Raw genomic sequence first — 12,939 nt, forward strand, 5'->3', positions numbered from 1 at the left:
ACCACACAAACACACACTCTCCACGTCACAACAATCTCAATGCCAACTAAAACAAGCAGGATAAAACTAAAATGCTTTTTTGAAATGCATAAACAAATATTTTCCTCTAAAATACTTAGCTTTATTAAAGAAATGGTACTAAAAATAACAGATTTCAACAACATTTGCTCTATTTCTACTTATATATCATAAATAAGACAGCTGTTGATGCAAGACACACTCTTTCACAATCCTTCCATATGCACCCAAGCATTCTTGTATCAGAATAAGCTGTTTACCAGCCAACCATATGTGGCTGAATGATTAAAATGACCATCTATACTTTACATAGTAAAGCATCTTCCAAAATTTTAATGTACACAGTGACAAAAAGGAAAAATAAACAAAAAAACAGTAATTCTGAACACATGAAGAGTGATTAAGCAGCTTCATAATCAAATCAGGCTTCATTACTTGCAATAAGGGCAACTCTTTCCATTCCCCACCAAATACTAAAGTTTCAATCTTATTAACATTAAAAGAAAACTCTAGTCGAAACCAAGTAACGAACATGCTATTCAGCTTTTTAGATCTAGAAAAGTAACTCTTCCCATGAGGTAAGGCAACTGAGTAATCTGATTGTATTAGATTGCATTAAAATAATTATACTTAATTTTTTAATACACTAATTAAAAGGTATTACTTTTTTGAAAATACAATAATAATGAGTTCAGAAACCACAAGTTATAGTACTGGGGAAAAACATTAGCAGTGTTGTCACTTTACTGTTTGCATACTTTCTGTAAAAAGTGAGCCTAAGAATGATGGATGACCTGTATCTTAAACTCAAGTAAACGTATCCTTAAACATAAAACCAATAACCTCCCATATAGTCCTAAGTCCTTAAGTACAATTTCTGCACATCATTTATGAAAAGATGATTGAGAGGTAATAAGGCCATCCAATGTAGAGAACTAAAGGGTTTCCTTCTATTTAAGGAAAATAAGAACACGTTTCATTTTCAATTATCACAGTATAAAACTGATGGTCCCAAAGCTGCATGACTCTAATGTCATTCTTGAAAACAGGACTTCCTTCTCGTATCAGGTGAAATCAGTAAGAAGCTGTTCTGACATACCACTTACACACTTCTCTACAGGTATGAATGAAATATCCATCTAGATTCCGTATGAATTGAGAATGACTAGCACATATAAAATTCTAGAAAACAGTATACCACATTGTAGAAGGCACTAAAGCTTCAGCTTGTGCTCCCATAGCCCATTTTGAAAAGCCAGTTTTCTTTTTATAAGGGCACCTTTGCCACCTACAGCTGACAAGACACACTGCAATATTATTCATAATAAGCTTGGAAATGTCAAGAAAATTTAAAAAGAAATGCTCATTTTGCAGGTAGACCCAATGATTCTAAACACTGAATACTAATTCATCATTATTAGTATTCAACACAGTTGCTCTTCCTTTTGAAAGAGAACAGTAGCATGCATTGTCAGTTTTTGAATCCACTTATTTAAGCAATTTTAATCTGCAAAACTATTTTAAAGAAAAACTGTCCTAAACAGTGAGCCAAAGAAAACACAATAGTGAGAATTTAACACAATCACCATAAGTCCTGTGAAGTAAATGTTAAAACTTCTTACATACTTTGCACTTACAAGGGTGTGTATATATTTGCACCAATTTCAAGCACATCATCAAACTGTATATACTGAAATTAAAAAAAAGTAAAACAATACAAAATTCAGTAACTAGCATTTTTTAAAAGAGCCTCCAATGCTTATCTCCAGTCTTTAGGGATAGTACAAACTTGGATCTTTGATGTTCAATTTATTTGCAATGGTTCTTGGCAAACACTAACAAATCACATGACAAGTGTGTCAGCCACCATGGAAATACACAGATTTTTAGAAGATGAGTTTGGGTAACATCTGTTATTTTCATGATGTCCATGCTTTATTTTCTTACTCAATAACAAGATGGTCACAAAGTCATCTAACAACTGGAAAAGCTGTTAGATCCTATCTTTACGCTCAACTAGATTTCTTTGCTGTTTACATCTTGTTGAGAGAATTAAAAGCTTTGGATTTGATTCCAGCATTGAGTGCAGAGGTACACTTGTCGGTCCTATACTGCTTCTGTTTTGGTAGAGAGGTTTTCTTCACTCAGCTGACAATTCCCGTTGTGCTGTACTTTGTTTTCCTCAGTCCTTGGTGCATCCTTGTCATCTACTTCTTTGCTCACACTTGAATCTGGTTCTTTATTGTGCTCCTTCTCCTACAAAGAGTAATTAACGTATGCATTTACTATTTTCCTCAAGAACTGCCTCCTATTATGACAAAAATGTGAAACTTTATCTTTTGCGAATTAAAAAAACTGGGTATTATTTTCTCCCATTACGTTTTCACATGTAAAGAATACGCAAACACTATCAATTTCCCCTTTGTATTCTCATAAAAGATGGACAATCCATGGAAATTAAATTAGAATTGGTGAAAAGAAATTTTAAGCAAGTGCTCAATAAATGTTGCTGACAGACTTGAAAAAGTGAGACAGATCTATTGAAAGAGTGAAATAATTTCCAAGGATGCCAGGATATATTTTTAATCTGGAAACCAATGCAGCAAAAATAAGGAAATGTAGAAAAGGAAGTCATTATGCCTCCTGGAAAAGGCTGTTCAAGAACACTCCAATTTCTACCCTCAATTTAAACGAGAATTAAATAAGAACAAACAGTGCCCGGAACATCGTAAATGCTTAATAAATGTTATCAATGTTATTGATGATGATGATAATCCTCTATCAGTATTATAGTACATAAAACTGTAAGACAGATGTTCCAAAATTCATAATTTCAAAATACAAATATAAGTAAGTAACTTAATTCACAACTACTTATTTATCCAAGTGACAAAAAAGCTCACTTGGTGGAATGTGGTTTTCCATTATTCTAATACAACAAACCTAATGTTAACCACACAAAGTCTTTTCAAATTTGTTAAAACATAAATTGAGGAAAATGGCATCAGGCAGAAATACTATCTATATAAAATCAAATACATTTGTTACTGTTGATTTCTTAAATTTTTCTTGCATGCCACGTTATGATTTAATTTAATTTTAGTTTTAATTGGCTCTTATCTCTTCAACATTTAGTTTTTTTTAATTACCAATTAAATATTTTAAATATTTTAAAATGCCAACAATGTACAAGACACTGTTCCCCAAAGAGCTTTCAGTCTAAAACCATTTGTATGCAATAAAGAACAATCTCAAGTGCCAGACACCGAATGACTACTGCTTACTTTAAGTGAAGTACTGTTCTTCTCCAACTTCTCTTTCCCATCTCTATCATTAGAACTCTTTCTCATAGACGTTGAACGTTCTCTCTCTCTTCTTTCACTGATGTGGTCCCTTTCTTTTTCTCTCTTTTTATCCTTCTTATTTCTGCTATAAGAATATTGATATGTCAGTTAAATTCTAAGCAATTGAAGATCGATTATATTCTTGACAAGATATCCTTTTCTAACACTGTATATCTAAAATAATGCATTGTTAATAAGCATTAACAGTAAGCTGGTTTGCAAAGTAACATAAATGAGACCTACAACCTGACCTACTCCACCCTTACCCCAGTTAGTTTCTTAAGGATACACAAGTCATTTTGGCAGAGGCACCATACATTCTCATAAAACACTGTTCGGTATAGCCTATTTAATAGTTTTTGAATATTCAAGATTTGTTTATGTATTGCAATAAGGAGAAAATAAAACCAAATGAACATGTATCTGCCTCATTTTGCAAAGAGAAACAAAGAAAAGACAATCAAATGATTGGTCAATTACACAGGATGAATGGGAACAAGGCAGAAGGAATGGAGACAGGAGTGACATTTTCTGAATGTATCTTTTTGTGTAATTTCAGTTTGTAAGACAAAAGTTTTAACTTTCCTGGGTAAAGCATTTGTTTCAAAAATACAAATATGGCCTGCATCTACAGTATCCTAAGCCTTCCGTTATTCTCACAAAAGCCAAAAACCTATAAGCAAATAAACAAAAGATCCCTCTGCTGGAAAATCACAGAAAATCATCTAAAAAACCATAATCAATTAGTAAGGCAGTGGGATTAAAAAAATAAATATACAGAAATCAATAACTTTCCTACGTACAAACCTAACCTCCAATTAAACATAATGAAAGAAAATACCTCATTTCCAACAGCAACAACAAAAATTTCTAGGAATTAAGACATGCATAAACCCTGTATGAAACAAACGCTGAAATACTCCTGAAAACACTAAGGATGGCCTAATAAGATATACCACATTCCTTGTCTACAGCCATTATCACCCTGAACGTGCCCAGTCTCATCAGATACACCACATTCCTGGACAGAAGACTTGTCATCATAAGTCTATAAAACCACAAAAGTTCAAGAAAAACAAAAAGTTCTATCATAATCTTGGAATAGGAAAAGACTTTTATCAGTTTTTGACTCACATAAGAAGTCATAGAAGAAAAAGAGAAAGTTATTTTAAAAATGAAAAACCTTTGTAAAATCAAGTCTCACCATTTTTTAAAAGAAACAGCAAACTGAGAATGATATTTATAATCACATCACTAAACAATAAACTCCCTATAATAAAAGAGTTCTTGGAAACAGAAAAGGAAACAAAAAGGCCAACAGAAAAATGGGCAGAGTATACAGACAATTCGCAGAAAAAGAAATACAAATGGCTTTCAAATGTATGAAGTGGTCACTTCTCTCATAATTAAGACTGCAAACTGCTGCAAACCCTTATAGAGGATAATTTGGAAATAGCTCTCAAAAATTACAAACATGCTTATTACCTAACCTAACAATGCCACTTCTTCAGATTTTTCCTACACACATGCACACTAAAAACAACTTAAGTCCAAAGTTATTAATTATAGCATTACAAAATTTATGGTAAGAAAATTCAAAAAAACCCCTTCTACTGTAGCCTAGTTAAATAACCAAGGTACTGCCATACAATGGAAGCCTATGCAATTATAAAAAGGAATTGAAGAAGCTCTCTCTGACCTCGTCAAGTGACAAAAAGACTTCCTGGTAGTTAAATGACAAAAGCAAGTGCACAACAGTGTGTATTTTGTGTTACTTTTTGTATTAGAAAAAAATGATACATGCTCATCTTATCTGTATATGAAACTGGAAACATATACAAAAAAACCTCATGAAGTCATTACTTATGGGGACAGTGTAGATGGGCACGAGTGGAAATTAAGACTTCCTGATATATAACTTTTTATCTTTAATTTCTGAATGATGCATATATATTATTCATTCAAAATATAAAGTTAAAAAATAAAGAGATAAATTTAAAATATTTAAAAATATTTCTTGCTTTCTCCTGTTTAGTTTTAGCACAAGTTTCCAACCTACCTCCTAGGGGACGGAGATCTAGAAGATTTCCTTTTTATGGTTTTTGACGTTCTTGGTGATCTAGAAGAACTCCTGCTCCTCCTCCTACGCCTTTCCCTGAAAGCCAAAAATACATCATTTTTAAAAACAGCAATTAAAATAAAGGGCAATTCAAATATACAAAAGCAAAAGGGTCCTTGATATTCTCATATGAACAGTATTTTTTAGAGGCCAGTTTAAACTTATGTCCTTTATGAACATGTTCAATTACCTAACTTTAGAGTGGGTCAAATTATGAATCATAAATTTTACAGACTGATGAAAACATCATCTAAGACTTCATATTAGGAAGGGTAGAAGACCTCCTCCTTTTCACCTCATTTATTTGAACAATTTCTTCAGTAGAAAAAATATTAATGGTGTTTCTGCTTCTCTCAAGTATGTTCTTTCTCAGTAGCTAAAACATGTTTTGTTTATCAAATACTTTGTCAGGTATCTAGCTCCTCACTGCCCCACTGTGGATTATAATGAAGTAACAGGCCCTTTTCAAGAACTGAAACATAAATTGGCTTGTAAAATGTGAACTTTCTATACCCAATTAACAATGTCTACTTTAAAAAGCATTTACATTACTATCATTTTAGAGAAATTGTTTTTCCCTCCAACCTCCTATCATTCATTACTGTTGTTCTATTAATTCAAAATTTAGTGTAAAAGCTGCTTAGATTTAAGCAAAATAGTTACAATCTGAGATGTAAGTATGACAGGAATAATTATAAAATAGATCACGTTTTTATTATTAACCATTTTGCTTATCAGATTAGCAAATGATACATATTCTAAACTACTTCAACTCAAAAACAAGGAACTTCACTAGGTCTATAATTTAAGGGATATGGTATGAGGACATATCCAATGATCTATCTCACAAGTTCTGATAATCAGTGACCACATAGCTGAAAAACCAAATCCTCTGGAATTCATGTTATCCTTACCATCTCAGGAAACTGATTCTAAGAGACAATAAAATATTTTCAAAGTTTTTCATTTCTAAAATAAAAAACACTCACACGGTATATATAACAAGACATTAAAATACAAAGTTCAAGAACTCTGAGAATAGAAGTCAATTCTACCTCTACCTAAGACTCTCTCCTCCACTTTTATTCCCAAGACACTCCAAAATTACACTTCCTAAAATGGAAATTAGATACCTTATTTCATTACATCAATGCCATTCTCTTAACAGCTCAGCCTAAGAACCAAAAATACTTTTTACATAGCATGTGAATGTCAGTGTATTCCAGACTTTAAGATTACACAAAATGGCTCTGCCTTGATCAGTGTAATTGTTTTACTTATTTGTTCAGAAAGCAGTATGTACAAGTGGATGTCTAATACCCACTAGCTGATGATAAGGAGAGGAAAGTCCCCATAGACAACAGCAAGCTAGACAATTACTTGAGAAAGAAATAGTATTAACAGCTAAAGTTGGTGAGATTTAGACTTAAATTTGAGTTACACACCTTACCCAGCTACACAACCAGGATCATATTACTTAACCTAATCTGTTTTTTCAACTGAAAAATAAAGACAATTAATAATTTAAGTCTTACGAGGTTGTTGAGGATTTAGGATAAAATCTGTAATGTACAAAGCATAGAGTGTGACACAGAGTAGGTGCTCAATAAATACTGTTTTCTCCTTCCCTTTCTTGGTATCACCTTTATTGACAGTAACTTTTAATCATTAAAAAATTCTTTAATATCATTTTCTTTAAAAGTATAAATTAGGAGACAATGTTAGAAATAAGAATATTAACTATTTTTTGAACAGTTAAAATATTTTTCATTTAGTAACAAATCAACATCTGAAATGCAGAAAAATGCTAAAAGACAAGAAATTGTAACTCTTGGCTTGGTGCAGTGGCTCAAGTCTGTAATTCCAGCACTTTGGGAGGCTGAGGCGGGTGGATCACCTGAGGTCAGGAGTTTGAGACCAGCCTGGCCAACTTGGTGAAATCCCATCTCTACTAAAAATACAAACATCAGTTGAGTGTGGTGGTACACGCCTGTAATCCCAGCTACTCAGGAAGCTGAGGCAGGAGAAATCGCTTGAACTGAAGAGGCGGAGGTTGCGGCGAGCAGATATCGCACCACTGCATTCTAGCCTGAGTGACGAAGTGACACTCTGTCTAAAAAAAAAAAAAAATTCAAAGAAAGAAATTGTAACTCTTTACCAAGCTCTTCTGAAAGCATGAAATATTCCAAATTGCTGCCTTTATGAACTAATGTCAGTCATCTTTTATTCTCAAGGCCCCAGATGTTATTGAAGAATACATTTGAGCCAGGTGCGGTGACTCACACCTGTAATCCCAGCACTTTGGGAGGCCAAAGAGGGCAGATCACTTCAGGCCAGGAGTTCAAGATCAACCTGACCAACATGGTGAAACTCCGTCTCTACTAAATATACAAAAATTAGCCAGGCATGGTGGTGCACACCTGTAATCCCAGCTACTCTGGAGGCTGACGTACAAGAATCACTTGAACCAGGAAGGCGGAGGCTGCAGTGAGTCCAGATCATGACACTGCACTCCATCCTGGGCAACAGAGCAAGACATTGTCTCGAAAAATATATACATATATATTTAGGAATGAATGTGAACACTTGAACTTTCCTCTACACCAAACTTAAAATGGCCCAAGAAAAAGTTAAATATTCCCATGTCATCAGAAAAAGTAAATTCAAGTTATTAAAAAGGAATTAAAATAGTATTTGGTGCTGTGAAAGGTAATGTCTAAACAATCACAGAAACACAAAGGCACGTGTGACTCAGAATCAACAAAATCACTTTGCAGTAAAGGTGCAGTTACAAGGCTCAAACCGATACCCACAGCAAATGAGGTTACATTAATTCTTCAATTTGTGGTTCAACGTGCTGAAATAAAGCAGTGATCTGTTTATTTTCAGCCTTGTTTTAACATATACTATTGCTTTCAACTTTGCGCTTCTGAGGTAGTCTTTAAAAGTAAGTACCAAGTACTAGTGAGAGAATTCTCAAACTTAATCTCTAAAATAAACTAAAAGGATTACTATACTTCTTGTACAGAGCGTCAGCTTCCTCATGTTTTAAAACAGCGATGATAATAATCTTCTCCCAGGCCTGTTGTGAGGATTAAACAAGGTGAGACATGAAAAAGTCTGCTGACATGATGTCTGGCATATAGTAAATGCACAATAAAGGTCTACGATTATCTTTTATTATCTAGTCAAAGGCTGGTATTAAAAATAAACTACTAAAGCACAAGTTTTAAAAATGGGAAACATATATTCCTTTATCTCAAATTATTTTCTATTAAAAAACCATCTTAAGAATATCTTTAAAAACGTGCTAATATATATTTAATATTTTTAAGATAGTATAGTACAAGTTAGGAACTTCCATTTATAATCATGGTATCATCTGAAGTAAAGGATGTAGGTTTAGATAATCTCAAATCTCAAGGTTGTTCTCATTGTTCAGCTGTTACTATGGCAACCTGCTGCCACCTGGTGGTAGTAAACCTATTAATAAACTGAAATCACAGTCCTAAGGAAAAACTCCAACCTCTAAAACTGACAAAATAAAACATAACCAAAATTTAAATGTTATGCACTTAACAAAATAAGGATAAAAATTAACTTAGGTGACAAAGAAGGCTAACACTGCAACTTCAGAAACCATTTTACATATTAAAATTAATCACACCATTCAAGAAAAGTCCAGGAAAAAGCCTAAGAGGCAAATTCTTACTGTGCATTTTTTAAAAAGTAACCTTTCCCTGCCATCCCACCCTCTAAGAAAATAACAATTATTATTATTCTATTAAAATAGTGGTTACAGAGAATAGCTAAAACTTTTCAAATAATGTCCAGTATCATCTCTTTCTCCACTCTGCTAGAGAAATGTTTACTCTGAAATTAGGAGAAAACGTTTTTATATTACTTTACAGGTTCCACTTGCATACAGTAACCTTTTCTCCCTCTGTAAAAATTTTTGTTTCCAATTGTCATCAGTAAATCCCTTTGTAAAAATTTTAAGCATCATCAAACCTGCTGGAACTACGAGATCTTCGCGATGCATTATAACTCCTGGGTGGTGTTCTGGATTTTTTATCCTTCTTTCTTTTTTCATCTATCTCTTTGGATCTGTCTTTTTCTCGTTCCTTTTCTTTGTCCTGTTCCTTTTCCTTCTCTTTGTCTCGATCCTTTTCATGCTCTTTTTCCCGTTCTCTCTCTCTGTCCTTTTCCTTGTCTTTTTCCCGGTCCTTTTCCCGTTCCTTGTCCCGGTCTTTATCTTTGTTTTTACCCCGTTCCTTTTCTTTTTCACGTTCCTTTTCCCTCTCTCTCTCTTTTTCCCTGTCTTTCTCTTTCACTCTTTCCTTTTCCTTGATCTTTTCTCGAGTGTCTTTTCTCTTGTCCCTTTAAAAACAAAAATAAATAAATTCGTAACTAAAATAATTCTACCACCTCCAAAAAGACCTCTCCAACAATTACCAACACAAGACAATTTATAGCAGCTACAGATATTTACATATACATTTTCATGAAACTCAAGTGTACAAGAAGCTGCTAAACAAAGCTATTAATATTATACAAGCTGAAGTGAGTAGTTTGGAAACCTCATGAGTCACACTGACATCGGATTCAAATCAATAGTAATCAATACTAATACTAGATTACTAAAACAATAAAAAAGGTTTCATTTCTCTCATTAAAAACCTAAACTACAACAGATTTTTAACAAATGAAGCCAATTAAAATATTATCCCTGAGCACTAATAGAACTCTGAGGAAAAAAAAATTATTGTTAATTTCTCTAAAACTCACCGTGAACGCGAACGACTCCTTGACTTCCGTCTCTCCCTTGATTTAGAGCGTTTTTTATGTGGGCTCTTAGATCTTCGTCTGTCTTTCTGTCTTGAACGTGATCTATTATGGGATCTACTTCTAAAGAAAAACAAATTGTTAGAATATCAAAACTTATTCTTAGAATTTCAACTTTTAAGAATTTACGATCCTTCAAACAAGAAAACTTAAAATCTGTCCTAACAGTATTTGACAATACTTTTTAATTTTCTCTTAAATAATACTTTAGTTACATAATCCCAACGTTTATTGGAAACTTTCCTGGATATTTCACTGTCTGGAACAGAGACAGAAACAAAGAATTTAACAGTTATTTCGTGTAGTTTCAGATGTGGCTTTTGCTAGTCATTTTGTGCCTCCAATCAGTATAGATGATTTTTCCCTGTTGACTTGCATGTAATCTGGTCATAACACATCATGATAGGGAGTAGTGGTTACATGGTTCAGTAGTTCCTGTGAATGTGTACTGTTTGTCAACAAACAAAAAGAATATATAAGGAAGCACAGTCCTAGTGACAGCGCTACTGTGACAGGAAAATAAAAATCATTAATCATAAGTTAAAACTAGATATAATCAAATATTGGATTTACAATGCCTTGATTTAACTATATCAAGTTAAAAAATTATGTGTAACTATAATCACAGCTACCGGTTGAGTATCCTTTATGTGAAATGCTTGGAACCAAAAGTATTTTGAATTTCACATTTTGGGAGATTTTGGAATATCTGCATTATATACATACACACATGTATAAAACTGGTTGAGCATCCCAAACACACAACTGAAAAATCCAAAATGCTCCAGTAAGCATTTTTTTGAGCATCACGAAAGTGTTAAAAAAGTTTTGGATCTTGAAGCCTTTTGGATTTCAGATTTTCAAATTTGTGAGTCTCAACCTGTATGAAAAGAAACCTTTAACTGCAGGAAACGTTCAATTGCAGGGAAGGTAACTGTTATTTTAATTTGGACTAGGCCCCCTTTCTCACTGAAAAAGTGTTTTGAGAATTTGATTTTTTTCATAATGAGGTATCCTAACTACTTACTAAAATGTTAACAAAACAGACGCACACAACTTAAATAGCAAAGTGATTAGACTCAACAGCTTTGGAGTCTGACAATCTGGCTCTGAGAGTCAGCTCTGCCACACACTACCTGTGAGAACTCCGGCTAGTCACTTAACCTCTCCAAGCCTGAGTTTCTTCCTCTATAAAGTAGACTAGGAATCATACCTACATCTCTTAGGGCTGTCATGAGGATTAAAACTGATAATGTATGTAAAACTGTGGAGTATTCTCTAGCAAAAAGTAAATGTTTAAAACTCTTAACTCTCAATGTCATCATTATTAAAAGTTAACATTAAATGTAAACTTTATATCTTTATGTATATATTCCAAGGAAGCTGAATGAACTTCCATAAGTATCCTTTATACAGCTAAAACTCATCTTGATAGTCATGTTTTAATAAATTAACTTAGAGCAATTATCAGTAAAAGAAATATAGTTGGGCTGGGCACAGTGGCTCACACCCGTAATCCCAGCACTTTGGGAGGCCGAGGCAGGTGGATCACTTGAGGTCAGGATTTCAAGATCAACCTTGCCAACGTGGTGAAACCTGTCTCTACTAAAAATACAAAAATTAGCTGGGTATGGTGACATGCACCTGTAGTCCCAGTTACTCGGGAGGCTGAGGTGGGAGAATCAATTGAACCCAGGGGGCGGAGGTTGCAGTGAGCCAAGATCGCGCCACCGCACTCCAGCCTGGGCAACAGAGTGAGATTCCATCTCAAAAAAAGAAAAGAAAAAAGAAAAAGACCATGCTTTGTGGTATGCTCTGAACCAGAAAAACCTCCAAATAATCCTCATTAATAACAAAATCATTTTTTGTTTTTAAACACATTTTTCAGTTTAGTCAAAATGTTGATTAAAATACTAATCAACACTACAAATCAAAATTTCAATAGCTAATTTCCATTTAAACTACTCATCTACTATTTGGCTTTAAAAATAATATACAATTGTCTTCATTCCATATATATTTTTTTAGCCTCATTTGGTTCAACATACATTATTTTTCATTTTTTTCCAAAGACCCTAGATAAGAAATCATATACCACGTTTTTAATACAAAAAGATAATTCATAGCTTACTGAAATCTTTATCACTAGTAACTTAAGAGCCATGAAGGTTAAGGAGTAGATGTTAAGGCAAAACTGAAAAACTGAGAACATTATTAGTCCATTTACAGATATCCACACAGGGTAATCTTTTAAAGTGCCTTTGCTTCTATATACTTAATAAAAAGTCTTACTATAAGATTTGAGCTGTCCTTGCTAAAAATACAATTCTTTTGTTTTCCTCAAAGCAATGCTTTCCAACCTTAAGCAAAAAAACTTATTTTAAAAAATTAAGTATAACTCTCATAAATAAGTTAATAATAAAAAGCACTGATCACTTGGCTTCCAACCTTACCCTGCAGCTGAGATGTCAAAAGACAGTGACTAAGAGTAATTATTACATTTTAACTGTGACATTAAATATTTTCATGTCAATCTTACCCACTAGTAGTTTTCTGATTAAGAATGCTAAAAGCAGTCAAGAGCAGATCTAATCTAACTAAAGATTTATCACT

The 12,939-nt window shown here is 33.4% G+C and overlaps 1 protein-coding gene across 6 annotated transcripts in view; it reads right to left on the reverse strand.

Annotated features, from left to right (window-relative positions):
- Positions 1-322: 322 nt before the first annotated feature.
- The window catches only part of LOC105475224 (splicing regulatory glutamic acid and lysine rich protein 1), a 35,817-nt gene continuing 23,200 nt past the window's right edge, over positions 323-12,939 (reverse strand). For 2 of the 6 annotated variants that reach the window (XM_011730319.3, XM_071098854.1), the window contains 5 exons: positions 10,270-10,389; positions 9,493-9,861; positions 5,422-5,517; positions 3,303-3,447; positions 323-2,274 (listed from right to left, as the gene is read on the reverse strand). In XM_011730319.3, the coding sequence (XP_011728621.1) occupies positions 2,125-2,274; positions 3,303-3,447; positions 5,422-5,517; positions 9,493-9,861; positions 10,270-10,389 (880 nt within the window). In that variant the 3' untranslated portion in view covers positions 323-2,124. Of the gene's footprint in view, positions 2,275-3,302; positions 3,448-5,421; positions 7,595-8,498; positions 8,564-9,492; positions 9,862-10,269; positions 10,390-12,939 lie in introns of those variants that run through there. The other 4 variants (XM_011730320.3, XM_011730324.3, XM_071098856.1 and 1 more) reach the window with 4 other exon arrangements.

This window comes from Macaca nemestrina, chromosome 6, assembly GCF_043159975.1.
Source record: "Macaca nemestrina isolate mMacNem1 chromosome 6, mMacNem.hap1, whole genome shotgun sequence".
Classification (NCBI taxonomy): Eukaryota; Metazoa; Chordata; class Mammalia; order Primates; family Cercopithecidae; genus Macaca; species Macaca nemestrina.